Source organism: Cornus florida, unplaced genomic scaffold (genome assembly GCF_030987335.1).
Source record: "Cornus florida cultivar Cherokee Brave unplaced genomic scaffold, ASM3098733v1 CherokeeBrave_3.0.0_Hap2_Chr01, whole genome shotgun sequence".
Lineage (NCBI taxonomy): Eukaryota > Viridiplantae > Streptophyta > Magnoliopsida > Cornales > Cornaceae > Cornus > Cornus florida.
In genome coordinates, this window is record NW_026775571.1 from 68,133,932 (window position 1) to 68,149,840 (window position 15,909).

General features: G+C 36.4%; 2 protein-coding genes across 2 annotated transcripts; both read left to right on the forward strand.

Annotated features, from left to right (window-relative positions):
* Positions 1-5,076: 5,076 nt before the first annotated feature.
* LOC132273972 (UPF0481 protein At3g47200-like) lies at positions 5,077-9,432 on the forward strand. Its single transcript, XM_059775101.1, has 3 exons — positions 5,077-5,354; positions 8,019-8,984; positions 9,097-9,432. The coding sequence occupies exons 2-3, from the start codon at positions 8,163-8,165 to the stop codon at positions 9,337-9,339; spliced, it is 1,065 nt and encodes a 354-aa protein (XP_059631084.1). The 5' UTR covers positions 5,077-5,354; positions 8,019-8,162; the 3' UTR covers positions 9,340-9,432.
* Positions 9,433-11,810: 2,378 nt separating this feature from the next.
* On the forward strand, positions 11,811-15,460 carry LOC132273980 (uncharacterized). Its single transcript, XM_059775111.1, has 4 exons — positions 11,811-14,065; positions 14,151-14,459; positions 14,539-14,626; positions 14,717-15,460. Exons 1-4 carry the CDS (start codon positions 11,811-11,813, stop codon positions 15,458-15,460), a joined length of 3,396 nt encoding a protein of 1,131 aa, XP_059631094.1.
* The last annotated feature ends 449 nt before the right edge of the window (positions 15,461-15,909 follow it).

Consider the following 15,909-nt stretch of genomic DNA (forward strand, 5'->3'; position numbering starts at 1 on the left):
GCATCATTTATAGATCATATGTATTATATGCATCGGTATGGGACGGTGGCATATCGGGGATGGATTAGATCAAAATGCTAAATCCTACCTGTTCATACATACAGAATGGATTAACTAAAACAGTTAAATCCTACATGGATGCATGTCCTGTCAACTAAAACAGTTGAACGACATAACAAATGGTTATTTTATTATTATTTTTTTCTGTACTAGGAAGGATTTATATATATACTTATGGTACCGTGATATGAGCTTAAGTCTCAGGATCATAGTTAGGGTGCGTATATCGCAAAGGTTATGTAACTAGATATAGCTGATGTTCCCTGGTAGGTCTAGGTGTACATGGCCGCTGGAAAGCGCGATTTACATGTTACCTACTATTCAAGCTGAACTACACTATAGGCTAGTGAACATCCTATAGTGTGTATCTATATTTATATGGACTATTTTAGTTATTGTCGAGCTATCTATGATGTATCTGCTTATCGGGTTTATGTATGGGTTGTAGTAATATGGGACATGCATGTGGGCCTGACCCACCCTTATTTTTCTAGTATTCGTTAGTACTAGGCTTAGAGCTTGATCGGGATGAAGCAGATACAGTCACTCACTCTTCTGACTACATAGGACTTCCTTTTATATTTTAGTTTTGGATTTTGATTCTGTAATTTACTTTCATGTGGGATTATTAGGGATCCACTGGATGGATTCCTAAGTTGTACGGATTGAAAAGATTTCATTTATCTTAATCTATTATTCTTGGGGGATTTTTATATTTAGAATTCTTTTCAGCATATTATTTTATTTTTAATTCTTTTGTACTCTTACTTGTTTACATATTGATTGTTTGGTATCCCTTGGATCTGTGCTCGGACTTGATCACTCATGGCTCTGGAATCGAGGGGTATCACAGTTGGTATCAGAGCACTCCAGGTTCTAGTATCCTTAGGAGCGTCTTTCGTTATATAACTTCCGCGTTGCGTCTCTTAAAACTTAGAGCCATATTAGTATTTGTTGTATTCTATTTACGGTTCATTAGGAGGAATTATGGAATGGTTGACACTAGGAGAAGGATGGGGTCCAAGGCGAAAGCGATACAGACCTAAATGAGTAAAAGAGTACGTTATCGAGTTCTTTGTCAAAAGTAGAACTTGGGATCAAAGGTTTCGTTTCAGTTGGCGCTACTTTTAAAAAATATAAGCCAAAGTAGGGTTTAGGAGTGTGTTTTAGGTCACCGCCTAACGGGACCAACACGGTTCCAGTTGTTCTCATAAAGGAGACAAACGAGGAATAGGAGTTCGAAGAGGATTCTAGTAGAGGAGATTTCAACATACCCAAGAAAGAGGGTATTGAATCTTGAAAATCAAGGATCGCGCAAGGGTAATCTTGTTCGCTAATAGTATAGTGAACGATACTAGTAGAGTTAGTGTGGATTGACCTACATATAGTTAAAATTTTGAGTTACCTTAAATGAGGTAGATAAAGAGAACTCTTCAGGAGTTTAGGGTCGGATGGAGTTATTCACCAGGTGAGGGTTATCATTATCCTTCCAACACTTGTTTCCCAAATGAAACTATGATGACCTTGTGGGCAAGTGTGCTGTGGGCGGGTGCAAGAGACACTGTTAGGCTACCACACTAGCGAGTTACGGGTGCATAAGTCCCACATCACCTAGGAGAGGGAAAGGTAAAGTGCTTATATGTAAGTGTGTCATCTCCAATTGGTATGAGGTCTTTTGGGGTGAAGTCTATGAGCAAAACCGTGCTGGCTCAGACTCAAAGCAGACAATATCATACCATGTGGTGGAATATATCGTTACAAATGATATCAAAGCCTGACTCAGCCGGAAGTGTGCCGATGGGGATGTCGGGCCTCCAAGGGGGGTGGATTGTAATGACCTTATGGGTGGGTGTGCCGTGAGCGGGTGCAACAGATACTGTCAGGCTACCACACCGGCAAGTTACAGGTGCACAAGTCCCACATCGCCTGGGAAAGGGAAAGGTGAAGTGCTTATATGTAAGTGTGTCATCTCCAATTGGTATGAGGCCTTTTGGGGTGAAGTTCAAGAGCAAAATCGTACGGGGTCAGCCTCAAAGCGGACAATATCATACCATGTAATGAAGTGGGTATATATTGAAATCTCAATTCCCCTTTGGCATTCACCTTTGACAATTGATTCCATCCAATCCATTGAATTTTAGCCCTCTCTTTATTTTCATTCTACCAAAAGGAAACTTTATGTCATCGAATCAAATTACATATATTGCGTGGTAGTTTGAAATAATCCACAATGTATATTGGCAGGTAAGATCTCCCACCTGAACTCCTGTAGACAAAAATTAACTTTCACCCTTTTAGCTTTTTTTTCATAATTTTTTTTTTCTTATTTTAACCAAATACTATCTATGTCCCAACATAAACATTCTTTTCCGGAATGTAACTTTTTAAGATTTCGTATTTTTTATTATATTAGTAGTGAATGAATTGCCAAATTTATTTATAACAAATCTAAAAGGATGATGATTTTTATTTTTTATAAGTTCTATACAGGAAGATTAAATTGATAATATTATCAAAAAAAAAAAATTCATATTTTATTTTTTTAATAAAACAGCCAAAAATTAAAAATTGAATATTAATTTTGAAAGGAAGGAGTACCTCTTTTTTATTCCGTAACAACACGTGAAAATTCCCGAATCTCATGTGAATCTTCAAATCTTCTTTGTCTCAATGAACAAAAGGGCCCACAGATCGGTTGTTGGTGGCTCACTTTTATCCAGCATGATATCACCCGCCAGTTTGCATGTTTCACATATAATAAGTCCTCAATTGAGGCAGTGAATGTTGACAATTGAGGCAGCTCCCAAGAAGTCCACCATTAATTTCGGCTCCAAGTTTTTTTTTTTTTTTAATTTTTTTATTATTATTATTTTTTCACCCTAACAAACAAATCGTCATGCTATACGGCATTTATAAGAGTAAGGACATAGAACCACAGGCACATCACATAACCTCATTAATCACCAAACGACACCCACTAATGTCAAGATCGCAACCTTGACAACAACAACATTCAGCATGTGCCAGTGAAATTGAAAGTATAAACATCCACAAACATATATCTGTACTGCCTTACTACACCAAAGGTAAGCTTAGTCAAGCACCTGGCCCCCAACAATCAAAACTAGAGCATCGAAAATAGCGGACCTAAACGTCAACCATAACGTTAAGATAGCACCACCTGAAGAACCACAGAGCGATCGTCTGAGCCGACCCATCAATGAACCACTGAGCACATCAGCGCAAGCATCAGAGACTTAGGACTCCAACACTGTGCGCAGATGCTTTAGATCAACCTCCCATCGCAAATTGCTCCATAAAAATAAACTCCAGAAAGGATCAGTCAAAAAGATCCATCTCCGTCGTCGACCCCGAAGAACAAAAAGTCGTCCTTGATTCCCACAAGAATAGTACAAGAAATAATTAATAGCCATGAACCCAAAAGTCATGGAGACAACCGCAACGCAAAGTATCATTGAAGCCAAGCACTGACATCTAAAAGCCAAAAAACACAGAGCAAAAATGAGAGTTAAATAAGAAACAAAGGAGATTAGAGCATTACCCAAATCAAAAGGAAAGTTTGGCACAAATCGGGTATCAAATTCGCCAAGACGCAACGATTGCAAATGAACAAGCCTCCGCGCACATGGTGTCCTCGGTCCATACAACCTACAAGACCGATGGACTGAAGAAGAGATGTAATCCATCTCAAAAAAATCACACTATCTTAGATACAACCCTAAACTCTGATAAACAGAGGACCTCAACGTAGCGAGGATTATGTTGAAACTCGGTTCAACAACTCTCACAGAACCTCCCTTGCCCTTCGTAAACATGAAATCACTAGATCGTTGAAGCTGGATGAGTGAGAATCGCCGTCGAAACTACACGCGCTGGTGGGAAAAAGGAAAGGCGGCTCTCGAAAACCCTAACATAAAGGGAGAAGAGTTGAGAGAGAGAGAGAGAATGGCTCCAAGTTGGAAAATGGCAAGGATTGCCTTGCCTATTGAAGGGGACCAAATGCAAAGCATGAAGTGGAGTACAAGTGAATAGCCAAAGAAGAAACTAATAATAATAATTATTATGGAGGTGTTTTGAAAGAATGAGCAAGACATATAAAAGATACACGGCATGTATGTTTGTGAGATCTGACTCACATTTCCTAAATCATTCAAGACATAATTTTTCGTGTGCTCTGTGGGGGCATAATTGGCCGAACCATGTCAAATTATTGCCTCAGATCACATTTCCTAAATCATTCAAGACATATATTGAATTTTTTGTGTGCACTGTGGGGGCATAATTGGCCGAACCATGTCAAATTATTGCCTTGTGGCTATGTGCATGTTTGTTCGTGTTTACAGTACTGTTCAAAAAGACAGTGTCTAAGAAAGTCTTGTCAATCAACAATACTGTTGTCTGAGGAGACTGGGTTTTAAGTGGGATTATTGTGACCCCTCCAATTTTTCTCGAAAACTTATCTGATTACATTTTGGACAATGCTTGCTTGGTTTGTTTTCATTGACAAATTGAACCCGAGATCCTGGAGAAATTAGTGGCGTATGGCTTGCCATGAAGCCTATATTTTAGAATGTCAATCAGCCTCCTCAACGCTTCATCAGAATTTGCCCTGCAAAACGATTTAACTATCAAAAAATAAGTGTGACACCATTGTTGCGCTCCAATAGATTACACGAATTCAGGAGATTTGTGCTAGTCTTATTGCAACGAATAAATGGGCCGATAAATCCTATGTGCAAAATAGGAACAAATATGGGGGCAACAGGTTGGCCTATTATCCCTCTAGATGGGAAAATCATCCTTAAAAAAGTCCTGATATTAGGTAGAGTGGAGAAGCTGGTTGTAGAAATACAAGCTCTCGTTGAATGGTACTAGCTTTTAAAGATTTTGCTATGTTATCTTGGAGAGAGATTTATTTATCTTTTTAGCTTCGTTACGTCAATAACGCAGTGGTACTCTTTTAAAAAAGTATCTACCAAACCAAAGTTTGTGCGAGTTAGTAAATAGTCAGGGAAAAAAAATAAATAAATAAAAAATAAAAAAGTGTCACCTCTAGTCAATTGTACTAAAACGCGTATGCTTCTACTAACTGTTTTAATGTAATGAATTTGACTCTTCTTCTCTGCTCCACCGCTCATTTTTCCACTCAAAATAATTGAATTGTACGAAGACGCGTCATCTGCTTTATATTAACATTTCTTGTGTTCTTTCCCCTTCGCATACAAGTGTCAGATATCGAGTTTGGCGTGGATGAATACAGAGATTTGCATCCTGTAAGTTCAATATCCTATTGGTTTTATATTAGCATTTGTAGTATTCTTCCCCTGTTTAGCATAGACGCACACAGTCACACACAGAACAGGTATACTACATATCTTACCAAAACGTCCAACATGTAAAATCTTAAACAGTATGTAACGTGGAACTCCATCTATTCGAAAACTTTTAATTCATTCCTTATTTTTGTAGTAAAAAACAAAGTGACTTTTTTAAAGCTATTTTTGTGAAATTTGACATCATGCCCACCTAAAATAAATTACCACCATATATTACTTATTTTTTTCTAAATAAGTTGCACTGACCTTATTTGAAATTTGGACAAATTATATACGAGTAGACGAATAGACCGTTCAACATTTAATACTTTGACCTTCTCTGAGATTTGATGGCATACCAATTGATCAAATTTTTTAAATGACAATTTTATCCCTCCCTTTTAAAAAATACAATATAATTTATTATTTTAAATATATGGGTATTACTGACACTCAGTCACTTTTTGGGAGTTGATCAACGAATAAAAATAAAAATAATAAATGAATAAAATTTACTAATAAATAAATAAATAATTAAAATTAAATTTTTTGGGTTTCATATATTCTTTACAAAATCTCCTTATTTATTTTATTTTATTTTATTTATTCTTTACTTTAATTTTATTTTTAGTTTTATTTAAATTTATTATTATTATTTTGTCTTAAAGGCATTTTTGGTATTTTAGTCTTCAAATTGAAGAATTGTTTTTATTTGCTCCATTTATAAAATATAGGGTTTTTTTTTTTTTAATATCAGGGAGGTATTTGACTATTATTTCATGATACATACTATACACAAATATTTGACTACTATTTCATATTATATAGTTTATTTATATATTTATTGTATAATATATTATAAATATTTTTATAATACTTAATTAAAATAAAAGTTTTCTTATATATTGTGTGTTATATAGGTATATTATTTTCTAAAAAAAATTATTTATTAAATAATATATTTCATATATAGTAATTAATTTATTATAATGTAATGTATTTAGATAGTTTTATTTATTTTCAAATTTTAGTATAATTGATCATATAGTGTTATGTTATATTTTTTGTATATGAGTTTTTATAATACAGTGATAAAGTGTTAAAAATGAAAGTGCATGGGAGTTTTGTGAATTTAACCTTTAAAATAAATTTTACTTAAAAAAGTATTTTAATCATTCAAAACTCTAATACTATGTTTGGTGTGCGGGAATGAAATGGAATGAAATGCTCATTCTAACCATTCTTGTGTTTGGTAAGTAATTTAAAGTGGGAATGGTCATTCATTAAAATGAAAATCCATTCCACAACTAAACCTTTGGAATGGCCATTCCATTTCCAAGTAATTTTTTTTAAAAAAATAAAGTTCCCAAAAATCCTCATGCTCCAAGTCAAAAACCACTATCAACACCACCTTCCACCACAACCACCGTCGACTTTTATGACCACCACCACCTTCATTACCTTTCACCACTGTCACTGTCACCACCACCATTGTTGCCACCTTCAACCAACACACCGCTGTCATCTCCACTGCCTTTAGCCATTGTCACCTCCACTGCCTTCCACCAACGTCACCACTACCACCACCATTGCCACCTCATTCACCATCACTACCACCTTCTACCACCATTGCAACATTCTACCATTTCCACCACCATCATTATCATCATCACTGCCACCACTATAGCTTCCTTCTACCACCATCACACTGTCGCCGCCACCACTGTTTTTCACTGCCAACTCCACCACTACTGCTACTGACTTTCATCACCACCTCCACCACAACCACCACCTCCACCTCCACCACCACCAACTTCCATCACCAACACCACCACTACCTTCTACCATTGCCGCCGCCACCTCCACCTCTACCACTAACGCCACCTCCACTGCTACGGCCATCGACTTCCATCACCACCACTATCGCCTTCTACTAACACCCTGCTGCCTTCCGCCACCACCATCCACACCACTACTCTATAATGACACTTATCCTATTCGGACATAATATTGTTCGCTTTTGGCTCACCCGAACTAGAGATTTAATTCCCAGAGGGTCACCAATCCTTAAGCACATTTAACTCCGAAATTCTGGTAGGTTCACGGCAATCACAACTTTAAAACACGTTATGTCATAGAAAGGTGTTAAATCTACATATAACACTTGCCGCTATTTCTTTTAAAAATATATATAGAAAAATGTTATTTTGTCAATTAAAATTATTTATCACTAAAAGGGTATTTTGGAGAATGCAATTTGAAATTCATTCTTTTCTAAATTTTACGTTAGTCCATTCTTATTGATTTCATATTTGTAACCAAACAATAGAATAAGAATGACTGTTCCATTTCATTCCTGCACACCAAATGCAGCATAACAGAATGCACACATTAATTGGACTAATAACCCAATCAGAAATGTTTTCCATGAGTATAGCATCAGTCTAAAAATTGTTCACTAGGATCTTTACTTGTTTGAAATGGAAAAATGATATCTGGTATAACAAGAAGTGTGGGGCTGATATAAAGATGTCCAACTAAATGAAGGCTACATGCCTTAGTTCAAGCATGAGAATTCTATTATATCTTGATAATAATAGGCATTTTGTATATTGAACACAGAATTGTAGAACATGGAATCTAATTGCAGAGTAGAACATGTCACCATTAATATCGATGAAAAGCTTGCTGGTCATTCTGATTTGCCTCGTGAGCGTTGCATCTTCAAAGTGCATGAAAAACTACGTAAGGTAAGTCCAGAAGCATATGAACCATCAATTCTTGCAATTGGTCCTTACCACCAAGAAAAACCTAAAACTCCAAGGGATGGAAGAGTTTAAACTACAGTACCTAAAATCACTTCTTCTACGAAAGGAGGAGAAAAGCGCAGAGGGATACGTAACTGCAATGAGGGAACTGGAGGAAAAGGCACGTAAATGTTATGCAGAACCTACAGGCCTTGCTTCAGACGAATTTGTGCATATGATGCTTCTTGATGGTTGCTTCATCATTGAACTGTTTCTGAAGTCGTTAGGCATGGTTAGAAGAGATGACAATGACCCTATTTTTGGAATAGGTTGGATGGGCAACTGCTTAAGACTTGATTTGATCTTATTCGAAAATCACCTTCCTTTTTTCGTTCTTCTCAAATTATATGATTTGATTGAGGGTCCAGATCCAGAAATGTTCATTTTGATTGCATTATTGTTCTTTGAGACATTTTTAGGTCATCTAGGCGAGCCTAGATTTGACACGATCAGTTCTCTTCATGAAGCCCAACATTTACTCGGTTTTCTACACGGTAGTAGATGCCCTCGACTTGAAACGGGAAGAAACCGGGAAATAAGGAGAAGTGAATGGAGGAGCATACAATGTGCATCTCAACTTCAAAAGGGCGGAATTAAGTTCAAGAAAGCTGAAGGCAGGAACATGTTTGATATTACATACTCTAATGGCACAATTAGAATCCCACATTTGACCATTGCTGATCGAACAGAGTCCCTCTTCAGAAACCTCATTGCGCACGAACAGTATGGTGATGATTTTAGTGTTTTGCTATATCACCAGTTATTGCATCTTCATGGATTTTCCCATTGACATCCCTTCGGACACTAGTTTACTGCGTCGTGAAGGAATTATTACAAACTGGCTGGGTGATGATGCTGTGGTTTCCACCATGTTCAACAAGCTTTGCTAAAATATCACCTTCGATATGAGTTATTTCAACTATGGTAACATTTTCAATAATGTGAGTATGCATTGCTGGAAACGTCGACACAGATGGATGGCGAAGTTAAGGCGTGATTATTTCAATAGTCCGTGGGCACTCATTTCGTTTCTTGCAGCCTTTGTATTGCTTTTGCTTACTATCATACAAACAGTATGTGCTGCTTGGTCATATATTCCTCTTTCATTTTTAGGTTATAATCCCAATTATGTATAATCTTTTGGAGTAATAAAATCCGTGTCCACGGTCACTATCAAGGGAAATTTAGGGAGACTTGTATGGTGTGTGGTTCTGCATCATACGCTGAACTTTGACAACACTACAAGAAAAGGAGGCTTTTGGGACGGATTATTTGGGACGGTTCAAAAATTGTCTCAAATGAGCCTAGTTTTTGGGACAATAATATATCTACCGTCCCAAATGAAATATCTACCGTCCCAAATGAGAAAAAAAAATGACCGGGAATATTTTTGGTGGGAAAATGAGGCTCTTGGGACAGATCATTTGGGACAGCTTAATAATTGTCTCAAATGATCCTGCTTTTTTGGGACGCCAACATACTTACTGTCCCAAATGAGCTAAAAAATAACCGGGAATTATTTTGGTGGGAAATTTTGGCTGCTGGGAAATTTTGGCGCTTGATTTCCTCCCTCCCTAATTCCAATTTTCCCATGTGCAAAATATTAAAAAATTTCCATACTACACCGTTTTGGGTATTTGTAAAGTTGTAAACCCACTCTTTGTCTCTGTCATTCTCATTTCTATCACTATATAACTTAACCTAAACATTTATCATCTATCTACTCTCTGTACAGCAGACGCCGCACCGGCCAGTTGCAATTATCTCACGTTGGCCAATTCGGCTTCTCATCTCTCTCCCTCATATACTTTCTCTGTACAACCGACGACGCCGCACCAGTTGCAGCTACTTCATGCGGGTTCGGCTTGCCACACTCTTCTCGGCGTGAAGCGATACACATACGAAAAACCTCTCTCGTGTCAATCGGAGCTAAGAAGCATAGTGATCGGAGGATCGATTGAATTTGGAAGGTCTCCTTTTTTGCTGCTTCTAATCTCTCTCGTGTCAATCAGAGCTCACTCTCTCTATCTCTCGATCGGTGATTGAAATCGACAATTATCCGTAAGTTTTTGCAATCAATCGTATGGTTATTGTGTGCGTAATTTCTTTAATGGCGTCCACACTTTTGATAAATTTTCCCTAATTTTCAAATCATGAATCATATGTGTGTTTTTGAGAATTCTACACTGGTGGATTTAGATCTTATTGGGATTTGGGGCACACAAACTTTTATGCCTATATTTGTATTATATATGTTTGTATGCAGTACTTGTGTCAACATTGGTGCTCTGATTAATTATGATATAGAGTAAGAAATTTATATAAACATAGTTATATGATCTACTCCAGTTGTCTGGTTGTTTGCTAGAATCATCATTAGGCGAGCTTGATATGGCTGGACTGGTTGGTTTAGAGGCAAGCTGTTGATTGGTAATTTTTAAAGGTGGTTCTGATTTAGTGGTTCCTAGAGAGTCTTCATTTTGGATGATAATTTTTAATTTTTGAAGAATTAGTTTAAGATTTCCCAAGAATATAAAGCTTCCAACCCACAATTATTATTATTATTATTATTATTATTATTATCACTATTATTATTTCTTCCTGTGAATCTGATCTTTCTATTGAATATCTGATCATGGGCTAAAATAAAGACTCAGATTTCTCATAATTAACCGTTACCAGTTAGGAACGATACCGGGCAAGTGTAGCCTTAGGAACTTGGCTTAAACTACCTAATTTCTTAAAAGGTTAGCGTAAGTTTTCAAATCATGAACAATGTGTCAAATAAATTTTTGTTAGACCCTGATAATTCATGGAAAAATGAAGTGTTTTGACTCTTAATGTGTTGGAACAGAAATAACAAAAATATAGAATGGGTATTCTGCTTACAGCTTTAATTTAATGTCTGACTGCTAGTTTTTGAGCCTTCTCATCCTTGGACAAGCCCTTTCCCACCTAAAATCATCAAGTCTTGTATTAATACTAAAAAATATATAAAATAAAATGTACTGAGAGAATATGTAGGTGGTTATATAATCTACTGTGGTCTTGGTCAATATTCAAAACAAGAGAAGTCCTGATTTTCTGTCAAAGTAATTTTTACTTTTATGTTTCTAGAAACCAAATTCCCCCCATTGTTCTTATTGATTTGTACATCAGAGAGGTGCTTATTCTTGATCTAGATTAATCTCATTTCCAGCATTTATGTTTCTTGTCTGTATATCTTGGTAATTAAAGTTGTTTATAAAAATGAAACCGATTGAACTGTGATGTTTTCTCATGTATTCTTACTAACATGTAGTGACTATATTTTCTGACAGGCCTTCCAGTTATTGCCATTGGTGTAGGATTCAGCACATGTGATAAAGCTTCTGTAAGGATTATTGTTTTCCCCCCAAATTCCCTTTGACATTCATAATTATGCAATGTATGCATGTATATTCTTAGAGACTTGTTTTACTCTCTCTTTATTGTTTCAGTGTTCTCAATGAGGTCTCTCTCTCTCTCCTTTCTTTTTTATTTTATTTATGTATTTAATTTGTGTTTATATTTAACTTGCATTAATTATATTATATCTATACTTGAATTTATTTATTTTACCAGTTACATGGATAAGGCTTGGATTCATCATCACACCAGGGGTAGTAAAGAGTATCATAAAGGCATAAGAGACTTCATTAAGTTTGCTAAAAGACATACAGATGGGCTAGGTAGGATCAAATGTCCGTGTCGTCGCTGTAAAAATGGTGACTATATTGCAATTGAGGAGGTTGAGACTCATCTATATAAGTGTGGGATGTACAAGGAGTATACTAATTGGATATGGCATGGGGAGGCTAATGTTAACACCACTGCTAATGTTAATGCAGAAGCTAATGTTAATGCCGAACATGGGGATAATGCTAATGATGAAGGTAGAAATGAAGACAATGTATTTGATTTGTTGGATAATGTACGGATGGGTATGTTCACCAATGTAGAACAACAAGAAGATTCGCCTGAAGTTGATATAGGAGGAAGTTTTGATAGATTGCTAAATGACGCACAATGCGAATTGTGGCCAGGTTGTAAAAAACAATCTAAGTTGTCAGCAATTTTGAAGTTGTTCCATGTGAAAGTTACAAGCCGAATGACCAACAAATGTTTTGACATGTTGCTTAAGGTGCTAAAGGAATTGCTTCCCGATGACAACACGTTGCCAAAGTCCTATTATGAGACCAAAACCTTGTTGCGTGATTTAGGTCTTGGATATGAACCGATCCATGCATGTAAAAATGATTGTACTTTATTCTGGAAGGAGAATGAAGGTAAAGAATGTTGTCCACAATGTGGTGAGTCGAGGTATAAGTCTCGAGAAGGTAAAGGAAAAAAGATTCCTCAAAAAGTTCTTCGGTACTTTCCTTTAAAACAAAGGCTTCAATGGTTGTTTATGCATAGGGATACAGCTATAGACATGCGTTGGCACAAGGAGAAACATGTCAAAGAGACAAATTTGTTGAGACATCCAGCCGATTCAAAAGCTTGGGAGGAATTTGACAATAAGAATAGTTGGTTTGCTGCGGATCCTCGTAATGTTCGTCTTGGGTTAGCATGTGATGGATTCAATCCATTTGGTAACATGAGTAATGCTTATAGTGTGTGGCCTGTAATTATTGTGCCCTACAATTTGCCACCTTGGATGTGTATGAAGGAACCATATATGTTTATGTCATTACTTATTCCTGGTCCTAAATCACCTGGTAATGACATTGATGTGTATCTGCGACCGTTAATTGATGAGTTAAAAGAATTATGGATAGATGGTGTGATGACATATGATGCCTACAATAAATCAAACTTTAAGCTGCATGCAGGGTTGATTTGGACTATACATGACTTTCCCGCTTATGCAATGGCATCCGGATGGATGACAAAGGGTTTTTTGGCGTGTCCAAATTGTAATAAAGACACATGTTCTTGTTATTTGAGTCACGGGCAGAAGATATGTTATTTGGGAGCTCGTATATTTTTGTCGTCCAATCATGCTTACAGGAAGCGTTTCAAACAATTTAATGGCAAGAAAGAAGACAGAGAGCCACCAAAGCAGTTGACGGGTGATGATATTCTGGAACAATTTAATCTCCTACCCGAGGTTAGATTCGGAAAGGGACCAAACAATAAGAAGCGGACTCGTGAGAAGAAGGAACTTAATTGGACAAAGAAAAGTATATTCTTTGAATTGCCTTATTGGAGAACACTTTTGTTGCAACACAACTTAGATGTTATGCACATAGAGAAAAACATATGTGATAATGTGTTAGGGACATTAATGAACATCGAAGGAAAGACGAAGGACTCATTCAAAAGTCGGTTGGATTTAGAAGCAATGGGAATTAGAAAAGAACTTCATCTTAGGCGTAATGGTGAGAAATTTGAGATGCCACTTGCGCATTACACATTGTCAAAGGATGAAAAAAGGCAATTGTGTGATTGGTTGAAGTTAGTGAAGTTCCCAGATGGCTATGCATCAAACATAAGTCGATGTGTGAATGTCAATGAAGGTAAGATATCTGGATTGAAAAGTCATGATTCGCATGTACTCTTACAGCGTCTCCTCCCTCTAGCTATACGAGGATTGTTGCCCGATGATGTTTGTAATGCGATAACAGAGCTTGGTTTATTTTTTAAGGAGTTGTGTTGTCGGACCCTTAAACTAGATGTCTTAGAGGTATTGGAAAGGGATATTGCTATCATATTATGCAAGTTAGAAATGATATTTCCTCCATCATTTTTTGACATAATGGTGCACTTAGCTCTGCATTTGCCACGCGAGGCCATCATTGCAGGACCTGCACAATATCGATGGATGTACCCTATTGAAAGGTACTATACATTTGTAATACAAAAAAATATTTTGGAAACATTAAACTAGACATCATGATTTCGTAATATTTTAATTTTTATGTAGATTTTTACGTACTCTCAAGTCTTACGTGCGTAATAAAGCACGTCCTGAAGGGTCCATCGCTGAAGCTTATGTGGACAATGAATGCGTCACATTTTGCTCAAGGTTTCTTCAAGGGATTGAGACACGATTCAATCGAGAAGAAAGAAATTACGAGGGCGACTATTGCACCAATTGGTCCACTTTTTCAGAGCTCAGGCAAGTGGTTCGTCCTTTAGGGGCTGGAAGTTTAGAGATACTGGATATTGAAAGCATGCAAAAGGCTAAATTTTACGTGTTAAATAACTGCGCAGAAATTGCTTCATATGCAGTGTAAGTTATATATTCTCTATGTTTTTAATACTTTATTTATAAATTTTGAAATGTATCATAATATCACTTAATTGTTTAGTGCACACAAGGCTGAACTCGAGAATGAAAACAAGGATAATGTACCATTAAGACACGTAAAAGAATTTTCGAGATGGTTGGGAACACGAGTAAGTCCTTAATGTACTTCATATCCCTATTATTTGTTTTAAATGTGGTATCTGTATGCATTTATTTAATGTTCTAATTTTTTTTAATAGATAAAGGAAGAGCGTCATTATCAAGAGTTAGAAATTAGTGATGACCTGTATTCATTAGCTTGTGGACCTGATTTTCGGATAAATCGATATTCTGGTTGCATTGTAAATGGGGTCAGGTTTCATACAAAGGAAAGGGAGAAAAATCGAAAAACTCAGAATAGTGGTGTGTTAGTCAAAACAGAGGATGTTGATTACTATGGTGTCTTGACAGATGTCATTGAGTTACAATATCCTCTTAAGAGACGGGTAATCCTATTCAAATGTGATTGGTTCAACACAAGGACAGGTATTAAGAGGGATACTTATTTCAAGAGTGTAAATGTAGCCCGTAAATGGTACAAAGATGAGCCTTTTGTGTTGGCAAATCAAGCAAAACAAGCCTTTTTTGTCAAAGACACCAAATTACGAGGCACGTGGGAGGTCATTCAAGATATAACACATAGAAGCTCATATGACGTTCCCGAAGTGGAGGATAACAGTAGAGTTGAGGATGGAATGTATGCTACAACATATCAAGAGGATGAACCATGCATTGTGGATAAGGTTGTTGAGGCGACCAACTTTGACATAGATCCACCAACTTTGAATAGGGATGGCTTGGAGGTTGAAAGTCTTGATGCTGAAATAATTCTACAAAGTAATGAAGAATCTCATCATGAAATTGACTGTTTTGACAATGATGATGAAATCTTGATTGAAGACAATTCAGATGATGAAGAAGAAGATGATAGTGATTTGGATTAAATGTTAAATATATTTTTTTTTTCTGTTTAAAAATTGAACACATGCAAATTGAAATGTTGAAATTGGTTAAATTTGTCTTCAGTACTTAGCTTTGACTTTTAGAATATGTGTTTTATTTTTTTGAGTTATTATTAATCTCTTTTTCGTTCTTTTAATTGTCTATTGTTTGGCTATTTTGATACTTTCCTTTGCCACTTAATTTTTATTTTCTAATTTATTTGTTTCAAAACATGTTATAAAAGATTTGATTCTCTTATTGCTATAATCTACTATGGCGTCCAATCGTCGGTCCTTGAGATCCAACAATGACCTTGCCCAAAACATTAATGCATCTTCCCAGCCACAGCCACAGCCAGCAGTGGAAGGTGATTTTTTTATGATCTTTACATTTGCTAAACTTGTCTTTACATTTGAACTTGGTCCCAAAATACTCCTACGTGTTACTCTCA